At 37.5% G+C, this 24,569-nt stretch overlaps 1 protein-coding gene and 1 non-coding gene across 2 annotated transcripts in view; one reads left to right on the plus strand and one right to left on the minus strand.

Annotated features, from left to right (window-relative positions):
• Positions 1-24,569, plus strand: part of PLA2G4A (phospholipase A2 group IVA) — a 161,548-nt gene that overhangs the window by 4,678 nt on the left and 132,301 nt on the right. The window contains exon 2 of the mRNA XM_007451152.1: positions 19,706-19,808. Coding sequence (XP_007451214.1) covers positions 19,776-19,808 — 33 coding nt within the window. The 5' untranslated portion in view covers positions 19,706-19,775. The remainder of the gene's footprint in view (positions 1-19,705; positions 19,809-24,569) is intronic.
• On the minus strand, positions 2,283-2,355 carry TRNAG-UCC (transfer RNA glycine (anticodon UCC)). The gene has a single exon. It is a non-coding gene; the product is annotated as a tRNA-Gly (tRNA).

Below are 24,569 nucleotides of genomic sequence, written 5' to 3' on the forward strand. Positions count from 1 at the left end.
TGCGGTACGCGGGCCTCTCACCGCTGTGGCCTCTCCCGTTGCGGAGCACAGGCTTCGGGCGCGCAGGCTCAGCGGCCATGGCTCACGGGCCCAGCCACTTCGCGGCATGTGGGATCTTCCTGGACTGGGGCACGAACCCGCATCCCCTGCATCGGCAGGTGGACTCTCAACCACTGCGCCACCAGGGAAGCCTTGTTCCTGCGTTTTGATACCACTATTTGTCTGAGAAAAAGAGATCTGCCCAAATTTTGCTGCTCTTGCCATTCTGTGATTCTCAGTTTTTTGGATTCTCTGTGATTCTTAGTCTACCCTCAGAACAATTCTTTGAAAATACAGTTTATCTCTCCTCTATACAAATATAAAATAAGCTTAAATATTGACAATTCAGTGCTCACCGTAAGCAGATTTATGAAGCTGCACAACCAGTCTGATCACTTATTGAATGAATTCAAATAGCTTTAGAGAAACTCAGCAATCACCTATAAGTGATCCCGGTCAGAGTTTGGTAACCACTGAGTCAAAGATGAAGGGCTGAGAGACCAAGTTGCACTCATTTTCCTTCCATTCCCTTCTTAGGGGGAAGGGAATGCACTTGTAAATCAGCTGCTCCCTTTTCCTTAATCTTCCTCTTCATTTGCTTCACTTCTGGAGTCTATAGGGAAATTTAGGTATTTTAGGTAACAGTATGTTTTGAATTAGAAAACAAATATTCAGGGCTTCCCTGGTGGTGCAGTGGTTGAGAGTCCACCTGCCGATGCAGGGGACACGGGTTCGTGCCCCAGTCCGGGAAGATCCCACATGCCGCGGAGCGGCTGGGCCCGTGAGCCATGGCCGCTGAGCCTGCGTGTCTGGAGCCTGTGCTCCACAACGGGAGAGGCCACAACAGTGAGAGGCCCACGTACAGCAAAAAAAAAAAGAAAAGAAAACAGATATCCATAATGTGTGTAATTTCAGTATTCCATAGTATGAAAAACTCATGTATTAATAACAGGTTAGTTTTTCATTTTATTATTTAATTTACAATCTGTTTTCTGATTACCTAGTTTGAAAAACAGAATCAGAGGGACAATAATACCTTTCGTTTGCATAGCATTTTGTGGTTTATAAAGAGATTGCTCAAGAACTTTATTCCCACAATAACCATGTAGGTTAGCAGAGCAGATATTCCCATTTTGCGGATGTGAAAAGAGAAGTGTTGGAAAGTTAAATAGCTTATTTAATTTCCAAGTCTTATGATTTCCATTTTGATGCATTTTGTATACTTCAACTAACTAATTGATTGGTTTATATTTCCAGTTTTGATGTGTGTTATTTAAGACTGTCAACCTCCCCCTATTTGTTAACATCAGAAAAATTATACGGGAAGAGCCGTAAAGTACACATCCTAATGCACGTTTCCATATTAACTCAATTGTTCTGTTCTTATAACTGGATTACTGATTGACATAATAGAGGAAGTTGCACAAATTTAAGAATGATTGAAGAAGTAGCATATGATTTAGAATTTCTTATTTTGTAACTATTTAACATTTTATAAAGATATATGCCACTTTAAGACAATAAAGTATGTGAACTTTAATCCAAAAATACAAAAGAGACATATTATGAGTTGTATAAGAAACACTAATTCTACCAACGGTTTTACTTTCATTTGGTAATAGAGCATTTTTTTAGAATATTCTGAGTATAACCTACAGAGCCTGTGGTTCTTTTTGGCTCTTATTAATCCTGGTGGTTGGCATAAAGCATTTGTATCAAAATGGTTACTCTGACCTTGGATTTATCATTTGCAGAAAAAAATCATTATTATTTTACCTTTCCGAACAACCCAGTAGCTTATGGTATACCAGGTATTCCTTTTCAGGAGTAAAAATCAACTTTAGTTATAACGTTGGCTTATTATACATATGTATAACTTCATAACAAATAATACATAGTAGGTCATGTTTGACTGCTAGATGCAACTGCAGCACTAGAAACATTAGGTCAGCAAATGGCTTCTGAATTTCAAAGTCAGTAAATTGACACACTTCCTATGTGCCTCATACTTTTACATCCACAGCTTTAATAAGATAAGCAAGTTGGGCACAGTACCTCGGCAATAAACTGGGATGTAGACTCCGTGTGTATTCGTGTGGGATTCCTGGATCTGTAATTGTAGAAGAGACAGTGTCTGCCTGGGTTAGTCTAGGGGCAGGAAAATGGTGTCTAAGTTTTCTTCAGGCTCTCTCTTATTTATTTATTTATTTTTTGGCTGTGCTGTGCAGCATGCAGGATCTTAATTCCCTAACCAGGGATCGAACCAGTGCCCCCTGCAGTGGAAGTGCAGAGTCTTAACCACTGGACCACCAGGGAAGTCCCCAGGCTCTCATTTTTTATTACTTGAAACAAAAGGGTAATCCATTTTGTGGACTGTTTACATGTAGTTGATGCAATATTATGAAAGTAGTAAGAAAAGTAATTTAGAGCAATTATGTAAGAATTTATAGAAAAGTACTCTGGGGAAAAGTATCTAAAGATGCATGCGGTTATGAGGCTATGCTGTGTAGATTCCGGCATCTATAATTAAGATATCTTAATATCCATCAGTCCCTTGTTATTATCTACCACAAAGCTCAAACAGGTATCAACTTCCTTTCCATTTAACTGTTATGAAGAAGAGGCAGATGAGTTTAAAACTGGTTGAGGTCATGAACTTAGATCTCAAAGAGGTAACAGTAGGGCATTTCTGTAGGTCATGGAATAGTCTTCAAAATCACTGCTTTCAGTGTACAATGGGAATTCATGTTCAAATATAACTTCAGAGTATCATTATATCATTGATTAGTAGAAGATGCTATTAACAAATTTTAGGAAGATTTCTCACAGCAAATTTAAATTCTAATTTAAAGAGATTTCTTAGTTAATTAAAAATTTAGTTGCAAAATGTTAAGATGGTTGCTTATAATCTGCTGCTTGGTACTTATTTTTTGAGGTAGTGACAATCAGGGATTTATATTTAAAATATATAAAAGTCCACAACGTTTATATGAGATTTTTTTTTCTTATCCTTATCACTGACGACGCCTCTGTTAATGAAAAGCAATAGAAGAATCAGTTTTGTGAAACTCATTCAGTGTTTGCAGAAAATTTTACTATCTGCTTAAATTATGTGTTAAATTGACAAGTTGGCTTGGTTGATTAATACCTTATGAGCTATTGTCACAATGAAAAGAACATTCTTATATGAATTACAATTTTCTGTGAAGAAAAGAATTTCTAGATACTATTTCATGAATATATGTAGCATGCCTAGGAAAAGAGTAGGAAAAATGTACCTTTTTAAATACTTAGAAAAAGAAAGGTATTAGAAGCAATTTAGATAGTCTGTACTCTCTTTTTCACTTAAGAATTTTACCTGTTGGGTCAAGAAAAAAAAAAGGCAGATGCTAATATAATCCAGGAATTTTTGATCACTGGGCTATGTGCATTTATTCCTTCACCAGTTCAGTATGTTTTAATTAATACTAACTACATGCTAGGCACTGTCCTACATTTAGGGCGTACATGGGTGAATAAAGAGTTAATTCCCTCTTGGAGGAGAGAGAGGATAATTAAGCAAATAATAAACAAATAATAAAAGAAGCAAATGGACTTTAATAGTACAGGCTAACCTGGGGAGGTGAAGGATGGAAAGGTTTCCCTGCGAGGTAAAATTTAAGCCGAGATGTGAGGGATGAGAAGCCAGGTGTGGGAGGTGCATAGAGTGAGGGTAGTGTGGCTCAGATGGGGGCTCCAGGCAGAGAACAGCATTTGTAAATGAGCCTGCAAAGGAATAACCAAGATATCAGATGGAAAACCAGTAGTTAGGATGATGTCATGGGAACAAAGGAGGGAAAGTGCTTCCAGAGAAACAGAGGATAGGAAAGTGATGACCATATTTGAAAACTTGGAGGTCATTAGTGGTCTTTTTTTTTTTTTTTAATATTTATTTATTTGGCTGCGCCAGGTCTTAGTTACGGCATGCGGGATCTAGTTCCCTGACCAGGGATCGAACCTGGGCGCCCTGCATTGGGAGCACGGAGTCTTAACCACTGGACCACCAGGGAAGTCCCTCATTAGTGGTCTTGATAAGAGCAGTTCCAGTGGAGTGGTGGGGACTCAATGAGATGGCAGAAGGGATAGGAGTGGAGGACTCTGAGGACATGGATAGGTACAGTGGGAACAAATGGCCCTTTAGAGAAATCTGTCAGTGAAACCCAGCATAAAAAGGGAGACATGGAGGGAAAAGGAATATGGAGTTATGGGAGACTGTAACAAAGCTAGCCAATCAGATTTTCCAGTAGAAGGTAAAGGTTGATGATTCAGAAAAGAAAGGCATGGCCATCAGAGGGAAGTACTTGAAGAAGATGGAGGGATTTTGTGTCTAGAGAGCCAGGTGTGGGGCTAGGTCCGCAACACAAGGAAGAGCTCTGCCTCCTTCGTGACAGGGAGAAGGAGAACTCAAGTGCCTGGGTAGAGGAGTTTGCAGATTTGCTGGTGGGAAAATGGGAACTTCCCCCTGGTGCCTTCTGTTTTCTCAGTGAAGGGAGATGAGGTTACAGCCAATAGTGAGGGTGAGGTGAGGCGAGAGACTTGACGGGGAGAGGAAAGTCTTTATAGCGTGGGACTTCAAGGGCACCAGAAAAACTTAGAAAGGCGTTGTGTAGTGGTGAGAGCCTCTTTGAGCTCTGAGAATGTAAACCTAAGATTAAAAACCAGTCTGCCAGGTTAGGTCATTTTTCTCCAGCTATGTTTTAAGTGCTAGGAGCAAACCCAGAGAAGCCAGAATGGCTGAGTTTTGCTAGAGTGGGTTTTTTTTTTTTTTTTTTTTTGCGTGTGAGTTTCTAAAGAAAGAAAATCTGAAAATCCTAAAAATAACCAGCCAATACACTAAGCAAACAAAACAAAACACCTAAAACAAAAATGTGTAGAAATTCATGAACTTGTAGAATACAGATCTTTTTATCTAGGGTAATTATTAACTAGTAAGGAAGTCACAAATTGGCTTGATTTCCAGCATTTAGTCGGCAGGGATTCAGTCTTTGTTCCTTTCAAACCCTTGGTTTCCTTGCCTAGCCAACAGCTAGGCCCAGTTCTACACATCAGCGAATCTCAATGCCTTTACCTGTTCTAGGAGCCATCATGCTAGGCTCCGTTTCCTTCTTAGTTGCTAGAATTGTTTTCAGTTCTGAATGTTTAACCGTGGCCTTGCCTGCCTTTCTTGGATATCTAGCTAAGTTCCTGTGTAGAGTTTATATCTTACCCCTCAACTTTGCCTACTTTACTCCTGCACTAAGGCCACCTTGGTGCTCCCTGAAAGACGGTGCTTTGTAGACTTGGAACCATTACAACTCTGCAATGTAAAGAGGGCTGAAACATTCAGTAGTAATAATCAGTCATCGAAAAAGAGGGTCTTTCTTTTGCAGCTCTGTTAGCAGGATGTTCTTTCTTCAACCTGACAAAAATCCTTCATTTTGCAACTAAAAGTCATTTCCTTCTTTTTTTTCCCAATCTTTAGAGTTTTAGAGAACAGCTGGTCATCATAATCACCATAATCAAATTGATATTTTTTTTAAGAACTAAAACAATTTCATTGAAATACTGACTCTCGTATTTCCTTGAAGTTTAAAAAAATCTTGTTTTAATAAATTTTTAATTCATTAGCCATTTCTCATAAATCCTTCTACTGAAGTGCTTTAGTTTTACACCGTTGGTGGCCAGGTGCTTCCATGAATGGAAGCAGTGAGTCTGTGTGGGTCAGGCTGGGCAGGGAGGTGGGGAGGACAGATGCACTTGAGTTTGCTTCTGGCTCAGATGTTTCCCAGATGCACTGCTTGGCACTCAGGAGATGCCTCTTTTTTTTTTTTTTTTTTTTCTTGCGTTATGCGGGCCTCTCACTGTTGTGGCCTCTCCCATTTGCGGAGCACAGGCTCCGGACGCGCAGGCTCAGTGGCCATGGCTCACGGGCCCAGCCGCTCCGCGGCATGTGGGATCCTCCCGAAACGGGGCACGAACCCGCGTCTCCTGCATCGGCAGGCGGACTCTCAAGCACTGCGCCACCAGGGAAGCCCAGGAGATGCCTCTTTGTCCTCCTTCCCTCCCTACCTCAATAAGACATGTCTATCATGTGTTGGAAAGTCATCCTACACTTTATTCCTGGTTCTGCCCATATTTCCTTAGGCTGTGGTATAGATATAGTTATCGAACTTCTTCCTGTCCAAAATGAAGGGGAGAGTGTAACGTTGCTTTTGTTAATTTCATATTTTTACAAAACCCTTTGAGGCATTATATCTCATCAGCAGAAGCTCAACTGAAACATTCTTACAGATTTTATTAATATCCTTGGCACTGTTCTCCATTGTTGATCAAAGGTTGAGGAAATGTATATTTCACAGTTGAGCAAATGAGTATTTCTAGTTCATTTCAACCTGTGTTTATTATATGTAACACCTAAATATTCAGGTTGGGCTTACATGTTTATTATGGCAGAGTACAAAAATAACTTAGTTTTCTATTGCTTTACCCTTTATAGTGCTGAAAGTTCTGTCTTAAAAAATTTTACATTGAACTTTAGACTTGCATAGATGTACTCCACAGAAGTAGAGAGAGAAAACCCTTCAATGCATACATTGAGACCATTTAAGAGGTCTACTACACTGCATAGATTCCATGTATTTCAATATAATTGGTTTCCTTTGTAATCCAGAGTTTTTAGTTTAAGAACTTTATAGTGTCAGACTATATCATGAGGTCTGTAGGCTTCACCAGACTGCCAAAGGGATCTAAGGCATAAAACATATTAAGAACTCCTGAGAATTTCCCCTCAAATGCATACTTTCTATGTACAGAGTTCTTAATCCTGCAAAAGATTGAATTGCCTGTTTATTTCAAAAGTGAATTGCCATTCACAGTGTCTAGAAGCATGTTTCTAAAACTTCTTACAACCTGAAGAAAGAATGATGAACTTGAATTCCTATTGTACGTTACACAATCCAGGACTTGTAGAATGCTCGTGTCATGGTTAGTGGTTTAACTTCCCAGTAACCCATGAGATGGGTGGGTGTACAGTGCCTCTGATCTTCCACAACTCCTGCTATTTTTTTCTGTTATTTTTTTCCACTTCAAGATCATAGTCAACATCCATATCTTAGTTACAAGATCAACTTCATGGGCTGCTTGAAGTAGTTACCGTGTTAGTTGAGAAGTAAAACAACTTAAAAATGTTATAACTCATCCAGTAATAAAATGGCTCTCATGAAACATTTAAGCCAGCATGACGGTTTTCCTGGGGGTTTTCCCTGGACTGTTTTCTTTAGAAAAAGATAGGCTTTCCCTGCTGTGGCAATCTTGGGTAAGTCATAAAAAGAGGCAGCAATTAAGGAGGGAGTGGAACCCTCAACAAAACACAAATACTCCCTAGGGGAGCATATTTGCAAACCATCTGGTCTGGAGAGAGAAAGTTGTAAATGCACTTTTCAAAGCCCATTCCTTTTCCTGGCATTTTGTGCCACATTGTTAGGTATATTTCAAAAGTGTTAACACCTGATACCTCTCCATTATCAGTTTCTTTTAAGTAGAAGGTAAAACATTTTCCATTTTCTGAAAATGAACATAGTAAACACTTGTCAATGTGGTATTATTCCTTAGTGGTCTGTGTGGGAAGAGGAATTTTTAAAAACAATCCATGTTGCATTTGTAAGTCAACATCTTATAACTGTGATTCACATCTAGAAAAGTCTAAAAGATGAAAATGACTCTTTTTAAGATTTATTTGACCAATCACAGAGAGAAATTCAGTTGTTCATTTCCTTTAGATTCATGTCTTGAGCCTACTTCACACCACCAGACAATAACTTGGCCATTTAAAATATTGGTCAAACTAAATTGTATACAAATGCTCTTTTAATTTTGGCTAAATTCCCTTTTTAGCCTGAATATGCTTGGTTGGGGATGGCGGTGGGGAGAGGAGAGGGTGTAAAGAAAGGGCACCTGGTTGAGAGTGGCGAGACGAGTTCAGCTGTTTCCCTAACTGGGTGAATTCTCTAGGTTTGTTTATATCTTTAGACCTCAGCTTACAAATTTGCACAAGGTCTGTCTAGGTGGTGATTATGACTGTTTCTTCCAATTCCAAAATTTTCTGACCTTAAAATGCAGCCAGAGTGGCTGCTTGTTTTTGGCCCCTGAAGAGGTGAAACAATGGAAAATAACAGCAAACTGGTCAGAGAAAGAAAACCAGAAAACTGGCTCTGGATTGAGGAGACATTCTTGCTTTGTCTGTAATACAGTGTGTGAAACTGGGCCAGCCAGTTTTCTGGCCCTTAAAATAGTCAGGTTTCTCTGGATTTGTACTTCCCAATTGTGAAGTAGTAAAATAAATTACATTATGCATTGTGTTTCATTTATGTACTCTGTGTGTGTGTGTGTGTGTGTGTGTGTGTGTGTGCACTTTCAAAATAACCAGATGAGGATGAGGGAGGCTGGTCCATCTAAATAATGCTGTGTTCTCTCTTCTTTATCTCCTCACAGTCCTAGTTTAAGTGCTTGTTGTATGATATCTGGACTCCTCTGGCTGGTTGCCCCTCCTTCCTCAAATGCCACCTTTCTCCATTAACAACTGTATGCATCTTTGTTTAACTGTTATATTTATATTATTGAACTGTGTTATAGACTGAATTGTGCCCCTCCCCATTCATATATTAAAGTCCGAACCCCCCCCAGTCCCTGAGAATGTGACTGTATTTGGAGATCAGATCTTTAAAGAGGTGACTGAGTTAAAATGAGGCCCTTAGGATGGGCCCTCATCCAGTTGACTGGTGTGGTTATAACAAGAGGAAATTTGGACACCCTAAGAGACACTAGGGGAGCATGGGTACAGAGGAAAGGCCATGTGAGGATTCAGGGAGAAGATAGTATCTTCAAGCCAAGAAGAAAGGCCTCAGAAGAAACCAAACCTGCTGGACACTTTGATCTTAGCCTTCTGGCCTCTAGAACTGTCAGAAAATGTTTCTGTTGTTTAAGCCATGTAGGTTGTGGTGTTTAATTATAGTAGCCCTGGCAAACTAATACAAAGTGTCACTTCCACCCTGTCCCCTCTCGCTTCCTGTCCTTTAGAGGCTTTTGTAGAATGGCAGAATGATGTAGAAAGAAAATCTAGTATGAGTCAGAGGGTCAGGATTCTAGGGCCAACTCAACGTTTGTCACCGAGATGACCTGGGGAACGTTGCTTAGTCTTTCTGGGAGACAATATTCCTTGTAGAGTGTGAGTAAGGGGGACCATCTGCCTCAGTTTGAGTTCTCAGTGATTTTTAGACAAATCACTCATGCTTTATCTCTAAAATAGCAATAATAATCCCTCTCTTATTATGAAGACAAAACAAGATGGCGTATATAAATCACTTAGCACAGTAACACTGGCATCTGGGAAATGCATAATGTGAACTTTTGAAATTAAGTGTTCAGATTAGTAATTGCTGAGATATCTTCCAGCTTGTCATTCCAGGTTCTATAATTACGCTCTACTTCCCCTTGATTATTTCTCAACCCAAAACCTCATCTGTGATCTAATCAGTTTTCCCCAGTAATCCATATACATTCCAAATTTGCTGATTCATCCTTTAGTAAATAGTAATTGGGTGATCACTCGGAGCCCAACAAGAATACAGGGAGAAGGAGACAGAACTTCCCTCTTGTTGTTCGCAGCTAGAGGAGACATACCCTCTAAATAATGGTGATAGAGTACATAACACTGCGGTAGGAGATATCAAGGAGAAATATAAGGGTCCTAACCATGTAGATAAAGAGATGGTTTACTTCAGAGAGTGAGTTTATACAGAAGCCTGACGGACAGGAAGAGACTATCCTGCACAGAAGAAGGTATGTGGGGGAGGGAGTTCCCTGGTGGTCCAGTGGTTAGGACTCTGCGCTTTCACTGCCAAGATCTGGGTTCGATTCCTGGTCCAGGAACTAAAGTCCCACAGGTCGCACGCAGTGCGGCCAAAAAAAGAAGGTATGTGGGAGAGAGGTAAGGAGGGTTTTGGGTGGCTGGGTGGCACCGGTGGGAGCCTGAGATGGGATGGGGCATCTCCACTGTGGCTGCAGCTTGCTGCTCATGGCCTTTTCCTAGAGCACATGTTTCTACCCCCATTTCTAGACATCTGGGCCCTTTTGTGGTTTCAAATATCAGCTCAGGTATTTGCCTTTTCTAGCAAGCCTTGTTTATTTTAAACCAGTTGAATCTTTCTCTGCTCTGAAACTCCAGTAGATATTCCATATATATTTGTCAGGTTAAATAGTGAACTTTCAGTAATACAAATTTGAGAGATGAAGCAGTGTCAGTGGCCTAGGAATAAAAGCAGAGTAGAAAAATTCAATTCAAAAGGAATAGTGTGGACAGACATCAGTGAGGGACCAGGTGTCTCAGTGTGGGACCTGAGAGGCATGTACCATACTCTTGGGTTCCTGGCTTGAGAAATAGACCCAGTTCATTAATCTGTGCCTTTATATCTGGTGGCATGCTTGTCTATTTCCTTGGGAACAGGGCAGTTCTCTTAACAGGTTTGCTGTATTAAACTTAGGGTACAGCCTGAGAGGCAGTTCTAATATAAAGCAGCTCATGTACTTAATTCTTATTGTTTCTTCATTCCTCTGTGCCTGTGGATGATATCAAACTCTTTGCTTAGCCTAGGTTTAAGAATTTAAAACTTTATTAATGCCCTAGTAACTTTAGTAATGCCTTGGTATATATGAATGATGATGATGGAAACAATAATGTACTTCATGCCTTCACACTTTTAGAACATTCTTCTATATCCAGAATAATGGAGAAAGCTTTGAATTTTGAAGCAGATAAATCAGAGCCATATATATATATATATATATATATATATATATATATATATACACACACACACACGTATGTGTGTGTATATATATATATAAATAATTTAATGGCTCAGAAACAGCAGGACTTTTTAATCTCTATTAAAACTCATTGTTGAGTATGATAAAGTACACAGTCTTTATAAAATGTGCTCAACAAATCTGCCTACTTGAATTGCTTAGAAATCTCCATAGAACCAAATAAGTCTCAGGAATTTGGGGGAAAGCATCAGTTTCCTAAAAAACAATAACAAATGATAATTTTGTATATTTATGACCCACTAGGTACTATGCTTAATAATTGACACACTTTTTCTCATTTCATCCTCCCACTGCCTCTGTGAGGTGTGGGGACCATTTCCTCTATTTTATAGATAAAGAAACAATCGTAATTGTTTTGGGGTTCCATGAACTGCACCCATATAAGGCAGCAAACTTAACTGGTCAATGTTGTGTGTGTTCTGATGCTCCATCCATTATCTGTTCCCCATCTCTCTCCCTCTCTTCAGGCCTTCCTATTCCCTAAGACACAACAATATTGAAATTAGGCCAATTAATAACCCTACAATGGTCTTTAAGTGTTCAGGTGAAAGGAAAAGTCATGTGTCTCTCATTTTAAATCAAAAACTAGAAATAAGTTTAAACTTAGTGAGGAAGGCATGTTGAAAGTTGAGATCAGTCAAAAGCTAGGCCTCTTGTACCAAACAGTTAGCTAAGTTGTAAATGCAAAGGAAAGGTTCTTGAGGAAATTAAAATGCTACTCTAGTGAACACATGAATGATAAGAAAGTGAAACAGCCTTATTGCTGATATGGAGAAAGTTATAGTGGAATGGATAGAAGATCCAACCAGCCACATTTCCTTCAGCCAAACCCTAATATTGAGTAAGGCTCTACTCTTCAATTCTATGAAGACTTAGAGAAGTGAGAAAGTTGCAGAAGAAAAGTTTGAGTCTAGCAGAGGTTGTTTCATGAGGTTTCAGGAAAGAAGCCATCTCTAAAACGTCAAAGTGCAAGATGAAGCAGCAAATGCTGATGTAGAAGCTGCAGCAAGTTATCCAGAGGATCTAGCTGAGATCGTTAATGAAGGTGGCTACACCAAACAACTGATTTTCAATGGAGATGAAACAACATTCTAATGGAGGAAGATGCCATCTAGGATTTTCATAGCTAGGGAGGAGAAGTCAATGCCTGGCTTCAAAGTTTCAAAGGATAGGTGATTTTATTGTTAGGGGCTAATGCATCTGGCGACTTTAAGTTGAAGCCAGTGCTCACTTAACATTCCGAAAATCTCAGGGCCCTTAAGAATTATGCTGAATCTACTCTGCCTGTGCTCTATAAATGGAAACACAAAGTCTGTGTGACAGCATATGTGTTTAGAACATGATTTACTGAATATTTTAAGCCTATTGTTGAGACCTACTTCTCAAAAAAAGGATGCCTTTCAAAATATTACTACTGCTCACTGACAATGCACCTGGTCACCCAAGAGCGCTGACAGAGATGTATAATGAAATTAATGTTGTTTTTATGCCTGTTGACACAACATCAATTCATTTGACTTTCAAGTCTTATTCTTTAAGAAGTATACATTTTTGTAAGACTAGCTGCCATAGATAGTGATTCCTCTGATGGATCTGGGCAAAGGCAATGGAAAACTTTCTGGAAAGGATTCACCATTCTAGATTCCATGAAGAACATTTGTGATTCATGGGAAGAGGTCACAATATCAAGATTAAAGGAAGTTTATAAGAAGTTGATTCTAACCTTCATGGATGACTTTTAGGAGTTCAAGATTTCAGTGGAGGAAGTAACTGCAGATGTGGCGGAAATAACAGGAGAACTAGAATTAGAAGATGTGACTGAATTTCGGCAATCTCATGATAAAACTTGAAAGGATGAGGAGTTGCTTCTTAAGGATGAGCAAAGAAAGTGGTTTCCTGAGATCGAATCTACTCCTGGTGAAGATGCTGTGAAGATTGTTGAAATGACAGTAAAAAGTTTAAAACATTACATAAACTTAGTTGATAAAGCAGTAGCAGGGTTTGAGAGGATTGACTCAAATTTTGTTTTGTTTTAATATTTATTTAATTTTTGGAGGGGGCTGTGTCGGGTCTTAGTTGTGGCACACAAGCTCAGTAGTTGCAGCATGCAGGCTCTGTAGTTGTGGTGCATGGGCTTTCTAGTTGTGGCCTGTGTGCTTAGTAGTTGCAGTGCATGGGCTTGGTGGCCCTGCGGCATGTGGAATCTTAGTTCCCCAACCAGGGATCGAACCCATGTCCCCTGCACTGGAAGGCTGATTCTTAACCACTGGACCACCAGGGAAGTCCCTTGACTCCAATTTTGAAAGAAGTTCTACTGTGGGTAAAATGTTCTTAAACAGATTTCATGCCACAAATTCTTCTTGTAAGGAAGAGTCAATTGATGCAGTAAACTTCATCGTTGTCTCATTTTAAGAAATTGCTACACACACAAAAAAGAAATTGCCATAGTCACCCCAACCTTCAGAAACCACCATCCTGATCAGTCAGCAGCCATCAACATCAAGGCCAGACCCTCCACCAGCAAAAGATTATTGTTTGCTAAAGGCTGAGATGATGGTTAGCCATAAAGTATTTTAAATTAAGGTTTGTACATTGTTCTTTTGGATACAATGCTACTGCACACTCAGTAGACTACATTACAATGTAAACATAACTTTTATATGCACTGGAAAACCAAAAAATTTTTGTGACTCGGTTTATTGAGATATTTGCTTTGTTGTGGTGGTCTGGAACCAAACCTGCAATATCCCTGTGGTATACTTGTGATAACCTCTTATTTTCCTGTTGTCCTGTAACTCTAGGCAGGGAAAGAAAATGACAAAACACTCCAGTCTGTGTTTTTGTTTTTTTGTTTTGTTTTGTTTTGTTTTTCACCTTTCCCAGAGAAGTCCATCTTGCCCTGACAACGTGACTAACAGGGTTTTGGACAGACCACACAATACGAAGCATTCACTGAAAGTCAACAGTTGCATTGCACAGGCAAGTGTGTGTTGAAAAGTGTATCTGCATTTCCCTTTCATTAGTGTTCAGGAAGTTTCTAATTACAAGGCAGCCAAGGAAAAAAATGAAAGAAAAAAAAGAAACTATGAGCTTCATATCTCTTGCTTCAGACTTAAAAGACTGTATACTCACCAAGACTGGTTATTCAGCTTAGTTATAAAAAACAAAAAAACCCAAAACTGCTGTTTTATGAGTATTCATTCATGATACCATTCATGATACATCATTCATGATAGTGGTTATGCAAATTAGTTGCAATAATGTTTCCAGGCTAAGCTAGTTGTTTGGGGGAAGATATTTTCCTGGTATTTAATGTGGCTAGATGGACAGAAATGCCTTAATTTCACAGAAGCCTAAAATATCTACTGTTACTATTAACAGTTTAGGGGGAAAAAGGATGAATGGGTGCCTGTTTGTAACTGGAACTGAAAATGTCATCACTGTCTGGCAATAATGACCGATGATTTTATTCTGAAGAAAGTGGACCTTACCCAATAATTTTTCCATATGACTCCTTTGTTACTTCTTTTGAACATAACTTTGGAATGAAAATTGTACATATAAATTACATCTATCCTCATGTATTGGACTTTTAAACTAATTTTTTATTTTGAAATAATTTAAGGTAAGAAATTGCAAAAATATGGAACTTCCCTGGCAGTCCAGTGGTTAAGACTTTGCCTTCCAATGTGTGGGGTGTGGGTTTGACCTCTGGTCAGTGAGCTGAGATCCCATATGCCTCACAGCCAAAAAACCAAAACACAAAACAGAAGCAATATTGTAACAAATTTAATAAAGACTTTTTAAAAATGGTCCACATCAAAAAAAAATTGCAAAAAAACTTCCATATATTCTTTACCCAGATTTCCCAAATATAATATCTTGAATGGCCATAGTTCATTATCAAAACCAGGAAACTGACATTGGTAGAATGATATTAACTAAACTACAAATCTTATTTGGATTTTATTAGTCTTTTGTATGTATTAGATTTTATCGAGCCTGACAACCTCTGCCTTTTGATTGGAGGGTAAAATTCATTCACATTTAATATTATAGTTATCTGCAGTGGTTATGTTCTAAGACTCCTGGTGGATTCCTTAAATCTCAGGTATGCTGTATGCTACATATATTATGTTTTTTCTTATTCATACCTGTGATAAAGTTTAATTTATAAATTAGGCACAGTAAGAGTTTACCAACAATAATTAATAATAAAATAGAACAATTATAGCAATATATGTAATGAAAGTTATATGAATTTGGTCTCTCTCAAAGTATTTTATGGTACAAATTTAATACCTTTTCCATCTTAGTTAAGCACCTATCTGCACTGTAGCAGTAACGTTTGCAGTTTGAGGTGTGACAGCAAAACTAGCACGGATTTCTTTTTTCTTCTTCACGGTTTCACAGATAAAAGATTCCTTCTTACTGTAGATCTTAGCACCCTCAGCATACAGTTTTTTTTTCTTTCCTTAAGTTGAGAACATTCACCTTTCATTTATAGGAAGCACTTTACAGTTTCTCTTTGGCATATCCGAATTGCCAGCATCACTACTCTTGTGTTTTGGGACCATTATTAAGTGAAATAAGGGTTACTTGAATTCAAGCACTGAGATACTGCAACAGTCAATTTTATAGCCAGGATGGCTACTAAGTGGCTAATGGGTAGAATACTTTGGACAAAGGGATGATTCATATTCCGGGTGGGATGGAGCAGGATATTGTGAGATTTCATCATGTTGCTCAGAACAGTGCAAAATTTTAAACTTATGAATTGTTTATTTCTGGAATTTTCCACTTAATATTTTTGGACTTCAGTTGACTACAGGTAACTGAAACTTTGGAAAGGGAAACAGCAGATAAGAAGGGACTACTATATTATAGTTATGGTTGGATTTCCATCTGCCATCTTGCTTTCTGTTTTCTATATGTCTCATTTCATTTTTTGTTCCTCTGTTCCTTGTGTTAAGTTGGTGTCTTCTAGCAGACCATTTTAGTTCCTTTGTTGATGTTTTAACTATATTTTTGAGTGATTTTCCTAGTGGTTATTCTAGGAGTTATTTCTAGGTGCACCTTAATTTATTACAATCTACTTTATGCAAATAATAACTTAATTCCAGTAAAATATAGAAACTTTGCTCTAATATAGTTCCAATCCCTCCCCACTCCTTTGTGCTATTATTATCGTATATATTAATTCTCTATATATTGTAAACCCAACAATACAGTATTGCAATTTATTGCTTTACATATTCCATTTCTTTTAAAGAAGATTAAGAAGAAAAGAGAAAAATTGTATTTATAAAATATTTTATATTGATGTATTTATTTACAATTTCTTTCTTCCTATGGATTCAATTACCATCTTGTGTTCTTTCCTTACTCTATTATAGCCCCAATTTCTTCCCCTTTTGTACTATTATTTTCATATATATTACATCTTTAAGTCCAACAACATAATTTTATTATTATTATTTTATGTAATTGACTTCTAAATCAGTTAAGAGAAGAGAAAAAATATATGTATTTATACCATTATTTAAAATTTTCTATATACTTACCTTTATCAGTGCTCTCTATTTCCTTGTGTGGATTTGAGTTACTATCTGGTGTCACTTCCTTTCAACCTGAATGTTTTCCACTATTTCTTGTAATGCATATCTCCTAGCAAAAAAAATTATCTCAGTCTGTATTGATGTGGGAATGTCTTTTTTTTCTTCTTTTCTTGAAGGATAATTTTATTGGATATAGTATCCTGGGTTGACAGTTTTATTCTTTCAGCACTTTGAATATGTCATCCAATTGCCTTCAAGCTCCATTGATGGGAAGTCATCTATTAATCTTATTTTGGTTACCTTATACATGATGAACCTTTTTTCTTCTGTAACTTCCAAGATTTTAGTTTTGCCTTGGATACTCAACAGATAGAACTCAACAGATAGAATATGTCTAGGTTTGGATCTCTTTGTATTTTTCCCACTTGGAATTGGTTGAGCTTTTCAACATGTTTTTAATCAGATTTGGGAAATTTTCTGCCATTATTTCTTCAAATATTTTTTCTTTCCTTTTTTTCTCTCCCCTCTGAGATTCCACTTGCATATACATTAGTGTAGTTGATGTTGTCCCCAGTCTTTGAAGCTTTGTTCATTTTTCTTCATTATTTTAATTTTATTTTTCTGTTCTTCAGATTGAATAATCTCTATTGAGGCACCTTTCAATTCACTGATTCTTCTACAAGCTCACGTCTGTTTATCCTCTCTAGTAAATTTTTCAGTAATTTTAAAAATTAATTAATTATTATTATTATTTTTTGGCTGTGTTGGGTCTTCGTTGCTGCGTGCGAGCTTTCTCTAGTTGAGGCCAGTGGGGGCTACTCTTCATTGTGGTGCGCGGGCTTCTCATTGCGGTGGCTTCTCTTGTTGCAGCGCACGGGCTCTAGGCTCATGGGCTTCGGTAGTTGTACTACACGGGCTCAGTAGTTGTGGCTCACGGGCTCTAGAGCACAGGCTCAGTAGTTGTGGTGCATGGGCTTAGTTGCTCCGCGGCATGTGGAATCTTCCCCAACCAAGGCTCGAACCTGTGTTTCCTACATTGGCAGGCAGATTCTTAACCACTGTGCCACCAGGGAAGTCCTCAGTTATGTTTTAACTCCAGATTTTCCATTTGGTTATTTTTTCTAATGTCTATATTTCTTTATTGCTATTTTCTATTTGATATGTTATTGCAACATACTTTCCTTTAATTCATGCTTTCCTTTAGTTCTGTGAACATATAACAGATGCTGTGAAATATTTCTTAAGTTCATAATCTGGGGTCCTTCAGAGATAGTTATTATTGACTGCTTTTTTTCCTGTGTGTGGCTCATGAGGTCACAATTTCCTGTTTTTCTTTTTTGTTTTTAGTGGTTGTTGTTGCTGAAAACTGGGTATTTTAGATTATATATTATAGCAACTCATGGATTCTGATCCTTTCTCTGGGAAGGTAACTGTTGCTGTTTATTTGTTTGTTTTAGTGACTTTCCTCAGCTTGTTCTATGGAGTCTTCCCCTACAATGTTCAGACTCTGTATCAGCTCAGTTATTTTCCATTCTTGTTTTTATTTTTAAGCTTAGTAAGGTAGGAAAAGAGATACCCCTGAATGGATTTAAAGAACAAAAGGATATTGCTCTAGAATTAAGTGCCATGAACAATGTTTTTAAATACCTATTTGCCTTGTAGTTTCTAACGTAATAGACCTGGGTAGTTAGCTGTTGTACACATGCTTCCTACTTTTGGCTTTAATATATAGAGAGCCTCTATCCAGGTCTTGATGCAGGATATGGTAGTGACAGTAGTAGTGGTGAATAGTTGGGTGGTAAACAGGGGTTATGAATGGAGTTGCTAGAAATGAGAAGAGGAAGTAAAGTTGCTGACACCAAACTTTGGGCGCCAGTAACAAATTTCCTCTAAACACTTTGAGTACTAGTCTTATACCTTCTGGAATTTCACTTATTCTGCTTTTTTTTAATTAGAGAGTGATATTTAACATCCTTTGATGTTAAGGATACTTAGGAATGAAAAAGAGAGACATCAAAAGAGAGTGTCAATGCTAGTCTGTGAATTTCCTTCATACATAAACCTGACATAATGTAATATCCATCCATCCATCCACCCATCTATCCAACAAATATTTATCCTGAACCTACTATATTTTTAGACATAGCGCTAGGCAGTAGGGATGGATAACTCTATGAACAAGATAAATGTGGTCACCAACTTTATGCATCTTTAATTCTCTCAGGAAAGGCAGACATTGTATAAGTGGAATGAAAGGCTTGAAAGAGAAGTACAAGGTATAAATGGAACCAGTAACAGGCAGACCAAACGTATTCTGAAGGTCATGGAAGGCTTCTCTGTCAAGGTGACATTTAAGCTGTGTCCTGGAGAATGGGTGAACTATATCTAGTGAACAGTTGCCTACAAGGCTCTACATGATCTGTGCATGACTATTATTTCCAAACTCATCATAAGCCATTTTCACTCTTGCTCACCATTCACCAGCCACTTGTCTTCTCTCAGTTCCTCAAATTGCCCGCCTGGAGCACTATATTCTAAATTCATTCCGCCTCACCTTCTATATTTAGCTCCTTTCCAGAGATCAGGTCTCAGGTTATTCTCTAGTTCCACTTTTTGCTTGTTTCCATCATTTTGTACAGCACTGTTTCTAATTGTTTAATATTTCATTTAGCTGCTTTCAAGTTAAACTGGTACTTCAGAATGAACAAACATTTCTTTTAAACATCAGCATTAAAATTGAAATTTAACATGAATATGTTTTTAAAATTCTTAACAAATAGCTAAAGTGAAAAATGTTCCTTTTTTATTATGAATTTGTGTAATACTGATCCAGTTAAGAAAACAAACAGTGGCATGTGGTTTTTTAATTATAAATAGTACAAAGACAATTTTAATTTTCTGTAATTTTAATATATTTCTCATGAAATACTTGGCAAATGCAAAAAAAAAAAATCCTGGAGTTTCCCAATAATTACTCACAAAATAAATTTGAACAAAGAAATATGGAAATTAAGAAGTACCATCAGAATATGTTTATCCTTTCCTAAATTATGTGAGTATACCCATGCATATAAACAATTAAGGAGCTCACTCTAACTGGTCCCCTTGGGTAGAGTTTTACTTCCTAAGGTTCACACTCATTATCATCTAAATCTTGGGAATACATCCAAGAGAATGCTTAACAATAAGGATTGTTTATTTTGTAGGTTTTAAAGAAGCTAGAGTGCCAGAGAAGACTTTTGAAGTGTGAAGAGATTTCCTGTAATTGAAATCAACATGTCATTTATAGATCCTTATCAGCACATTATAGTAAGTCATTTACTGTTTATATATTCTTCTGGGACGGGGCAGACATACTTTTGTGCATGAGTATTACTGATGTTGCTAGTAAAGTATAAAACTCTATGAAAAGCCTTGGATTTTTAATGAAAATCATATGAACTTAGTGTGTTTCAAATAAGGTAGAATCTGTAATAAAAGTAACTTATCTCCTCTTTTTATCACTGTAAGTTTACAGAAAAGAGGGACTTGGAGGGAAAAAAGACCAAAATATATGTAACAGTATTGAACATTCATGGAACGGTAAAAAGTGTAGTAATCACTCAGTAATTATCAGCCTGCACACTTCACATGAATTGACAGAGAGAAGATAAAATAATTATTGAGTTAAGGGCTATATTTTGGTATGCATTTTCAGAGTAATTAATTTTGTAAACTCTCCCTTAGATGTATTTAAGCAAACTTTTTTATAGGTGGGCAATTTTTAATAAAAAGTTGAATAATTCAAATTTTAGTATGTAATTTTCCAAACTCTGTTGGAAGTGTACACTCTTTTTTCTGATAAAAAGCAGAGGAAAATCAAATTTTAGTATGTAATTTTCCAAACTCTGTTGGAAGTGTACACTCTTTCTTCTGATCAAAAGCAGAGGAGAAAAATTTCTTTGCTGAATTTAACACTTGAGATCCAGTTAGATTTATATGGACTAAAAATAGTTTTTATGGATATTAAGGAATAATACAAAGCCTTATTTTTATTCAGAATGAAACACTCTTCTCTTACCCTACAGCCCTTTCGAGCTGCCATCCTCTTTCTTTCCCTGCTTGGATAGCAAGGATTGATGTACTATAATTTTTTGTAGTTCTTTCTTCCATTCACAACTTGAATCACTGAAAACTGTACTCAGGTTTTCCACTTTATGGAAAGGTCTCATCAAGGGCCTCTTTGGTGCTGAATCAAATAGATTCTTCAGGTCCCCTCCCCCATCCCCATCTCTGTTGGTCATTCTCCTCTTCTTAAAACTCCTTAAAAGTTTTTTTTTTTTGCAAGCTTCTCTTAATGTTTGACTCCTTTTTTAAACTGAGGCATAGCATATATAAAGTGCATAAATTTTAATTGTTCAGCTTGATGGATTTTTACATATGTATTCCACCCATGAAACCATCATACAGATAAAAAAACACATTATAAGTACCCTGGAAGAGTTGTTCATGTCCCTTCCAGTCAGTAAACTCCACAAAACTAACCAATATTTGTCTTCTGTTACCAAAGATCAGGTTTCCTGTTCTTGACCCTCATGTAGATGCCTGCATTCAACATTTTGTCTGCGAGATTCATTCATGTTATTGTGAGTAGCAGAATTCCACACTTCTACATTGCCTTGTAGTATCTCATTATCTGATACGGTATACCACGAACTATTTATCTAGTCTACTGATAACCCTCATATCCTCACCGAATGGCAATGGTACCTTTGCTAAATATCAGGCAACCATATATGTGTGGCTTGGTTTCTTTTCTGTTCTATTGGTCTATTAGTCTTTGTTTGCCCTGGTACCAATCTATCTTAATGTCTATAGCTTTGAAATGCGTCTTTATATATGGTAGTGTAAATCCTCCAACCTTTTCTTCTTCAAGATTGTCTTGGCTTTTCTTAGGCCTCTGCACTTCCATATAGCTTTTGAAATCAATTTGTCAATATACACACACACACACACACGCACACACAAATGCTGGGATTTTTATTAATACTGAAACTATTCTGTAGATGGATTAGGGGAGAGATGACATGATAGTAATATTGAATCTTCCAATCTATTTTAATCATGAAACTAATGTTAAACTAATGTTTCACTAGAAACTAAAAAGCTAACATTGTATTTACATGGAAATACAAGTGTTTTTTATAGATCCAGTGAACTTACAGAATTTCTTTATTAATTCTAATAGTTTGAAGTTTTTTTAGATTTTCAACTTACGCATTCCTATTATCAGTGAATAATTCCAGTATTCCTTCCACCGTTATGGTGTTCTGTAGATGAATTTTAACATTGAAGGTAGGTGCAGATTAGTTTTTTCTTACCCTACCACCTCAAGAGAGATGGATAATTTCTATAACTCAGAGAATTCAATCAAAGTGTTCATTCTTAAACCTTAACATGAAATCTGGCACTTGAAACTGAGAAGGAAGATAAGGTTAAGGTGTATAGCCCTGAGCTTGAGACAAAGACCAATAATAATTCTAAATCTTAACATTTATACTTTCAATTCAGTTTATCTCCAAATCTATTTTAATATTTTTTTCTGAGCACTTATCACCATTTATTGAATGCCCATTGTGTACTACTCCCTGTCAGTAGGCACTGGGAAATCAAAATAATCCTTGAATTGAGCTTATGTCTAGCAGAAAAATAATTTATAATAACTTTAAGGGCTCTGATAGGAGACAATGAAGATTACTCTGGGAATATACAACATGAATAACTAATAACAGGAATCCTTCTGGAATTCCTAAAGGAAGTGACATGGAAGCACAGACCTGAAGGTATAGTAGAAGTTAGGTGAAGAGAGAGAAAATGACTTTTCTGGATTGGGAAAAGCATATGTGAAGTAGTCTGGAGGTGAGAAAGTACGTGATGTAAGGAAATGAAAGAATTTCGGTATGGCTGGAGCATAACACATTTCAAAGAAATTATTATTTCAAATGACCTTCACTTTTCTGCCTAATATGACCAGGCCTTATTACTAACTGCTATGCAGGCCTCACATGTCTCATGTCAGATGGCCGTATTAACAGGCCATTTAGTTTCTTTTTTTTAACACGGCAGAGCATATTTAAAACCAAATTGCATCTGGATGTTTTAAGACTCATTTCTGTCACCTTTTCTTGCAAATTTGGTTAGCTATAGACAGATATTTAGGCCATAATAATTACCTATGTGGCATCTTAACATGATGAAGCATGCTAAAACCACGTATCTGTTACACATTTTTCTTGACCTTCTCCAGCATCAGAATTGGACAATCATTTAGCGTGCCGGTGTATAGCCCTTTTCAAGGAGTGGGTCCTAAGAGCTTTATACTTTCATTCATGCTTGTTTTTGCTGTGTGTGTGAAAAAAAACTGTGCGCGTGTGTGTGTAAATTTTTTTAGTGACAAAATTTCCTGCCCTAGTTTTCATAGAAGGATACTTTTCAAAATATATAACTGAGAATACTTTTATTAAAAAGGAAAGATGGGGAAAACTAAGCCAACTTACTAGTAATGAAGGGTGCCAGACAGGCTGACGCAGTTTTGGCTGCCTCAAGGCGGTGAAGATTGGACTCATCCTCACCACACCTGTAATGCAGGGACATGTTGGAGAATCGTGTGGGCTGATGCAGCGAGTTCTCTTGTTTCCAATGGTGCCAGCTTTTAAGAATGTATGAGAAAATGGAGTAATATATATATGGCACAATGCAGTTCCCATATGTCTAGAGTTGTTCTGAGGTACTTTCCATCCTGAAGGATATTTGTGTCTCCAGAATCTACTGAAGATCTTTTGGACCAGGAAGATATCAATATTGCAAAGATAGATCAAATATAAAATACTTATAAAAATTTCCATCTTTTTACTCTGAAACGGTGAGTCACTTCCCTGGAGTGAAAAAAAATCTAGACCTCTTCCCACCACCAATTAGCAATGGAGGGCCACTGTCCCACATCCACGGAAAACTGAGTTCGTGTCCACACTGAGGTCAACCACCTGGGTATGCGAGCATGACTGCCTGCTAAAATACAGGGACATTTGAAAAAGGTCATTGTAGGATGACTGGAAATGTTACCAAAAAGTAGAAAGCTATTATTCTAGATTATTATGGTCACAGGGTGGGGGGGAAAAAACACTGGTGTAGGTAATCAAAGAACTAGTGTTTTAGTGGTAGTTCCAGACTTTAGTTACGTGCTCTTGAGCACTTAAACTGACTTTTAGCTGCTTCATATGAAGTATGAGTAGTACCTGCTGTGTCTGTTCCACGGGGCTTTTATAAATAATAAATCATTATGTACACAAGCATTCTTTTTTTTTTTACATCCTTATTGGAGCATAGTTGGTTTACAATGGTGTGTTAGTTTCTGCTTTATAACAAAGTGAATCAGTTATACATATACATATGTTCCCATGTCTCTTCCCTCTTGCATCTTCCTCCCTCCCCCCTTCCCTATCCCACCCCTCCAGGCGGTCACAAAGCACCGAGCTGATCTCCCTGTGCTATGCGGCTGCTTCCCACTAGCTATCTACCTTACGTTTGGTAGTGTATATATGTCCATGCCTCTCTCTCACTTTGTCACAGCTTACCCTTCCCACTCCCCATATCCTCAAGTCCATTCTCTAGTAGGTCTGTATCTTTATTCCTGTCTTACCCCTAGGTTCTTCATGACATTTTTTTTTCTTAAATTCCATATATATGTGTTAGCATATGGTATTTGTCTTTCTTTTTCTGACTTACTTCACTCTGTATGACAGACTCTAGGTCTATCCACCTCATTACAAATAGCTCAATTTCGTTTCTTTTTATGGCTGAGTAATATTCCATTGTATATATGTGCCACATCTTCTTTATCCATTCATCTGATGATGGATACTTAGGTTGTTTCCATCTCCAGGCTATTGTAAATAGAGCTGCAATGAACATTTTGGTACATGACTCTTTTTGAATTATGGTTTTCTCAGAGTATACGCCCAGTAGTGGGATTGCTGGGTCATATGGTAGTTCTATTTGTAGTTTTTTAAGGAACCTCCATACTGTTCTCCA

This window comes from Lipotes vexillifer, unplaced genomic scaffold, assembly GCF_000442215.2.
Source record: "Lipotes vexillifer unplaced genomic scaffold, Lipotes_vexillifer_v1.1 scaffold343, whole genome shotgun sequence".
NCBI lineage: Eukaryota > Metazoa > Chordata > Mammalia > Artiodactyla > Lipotidae > Lipotes > Lipotes vexillifer.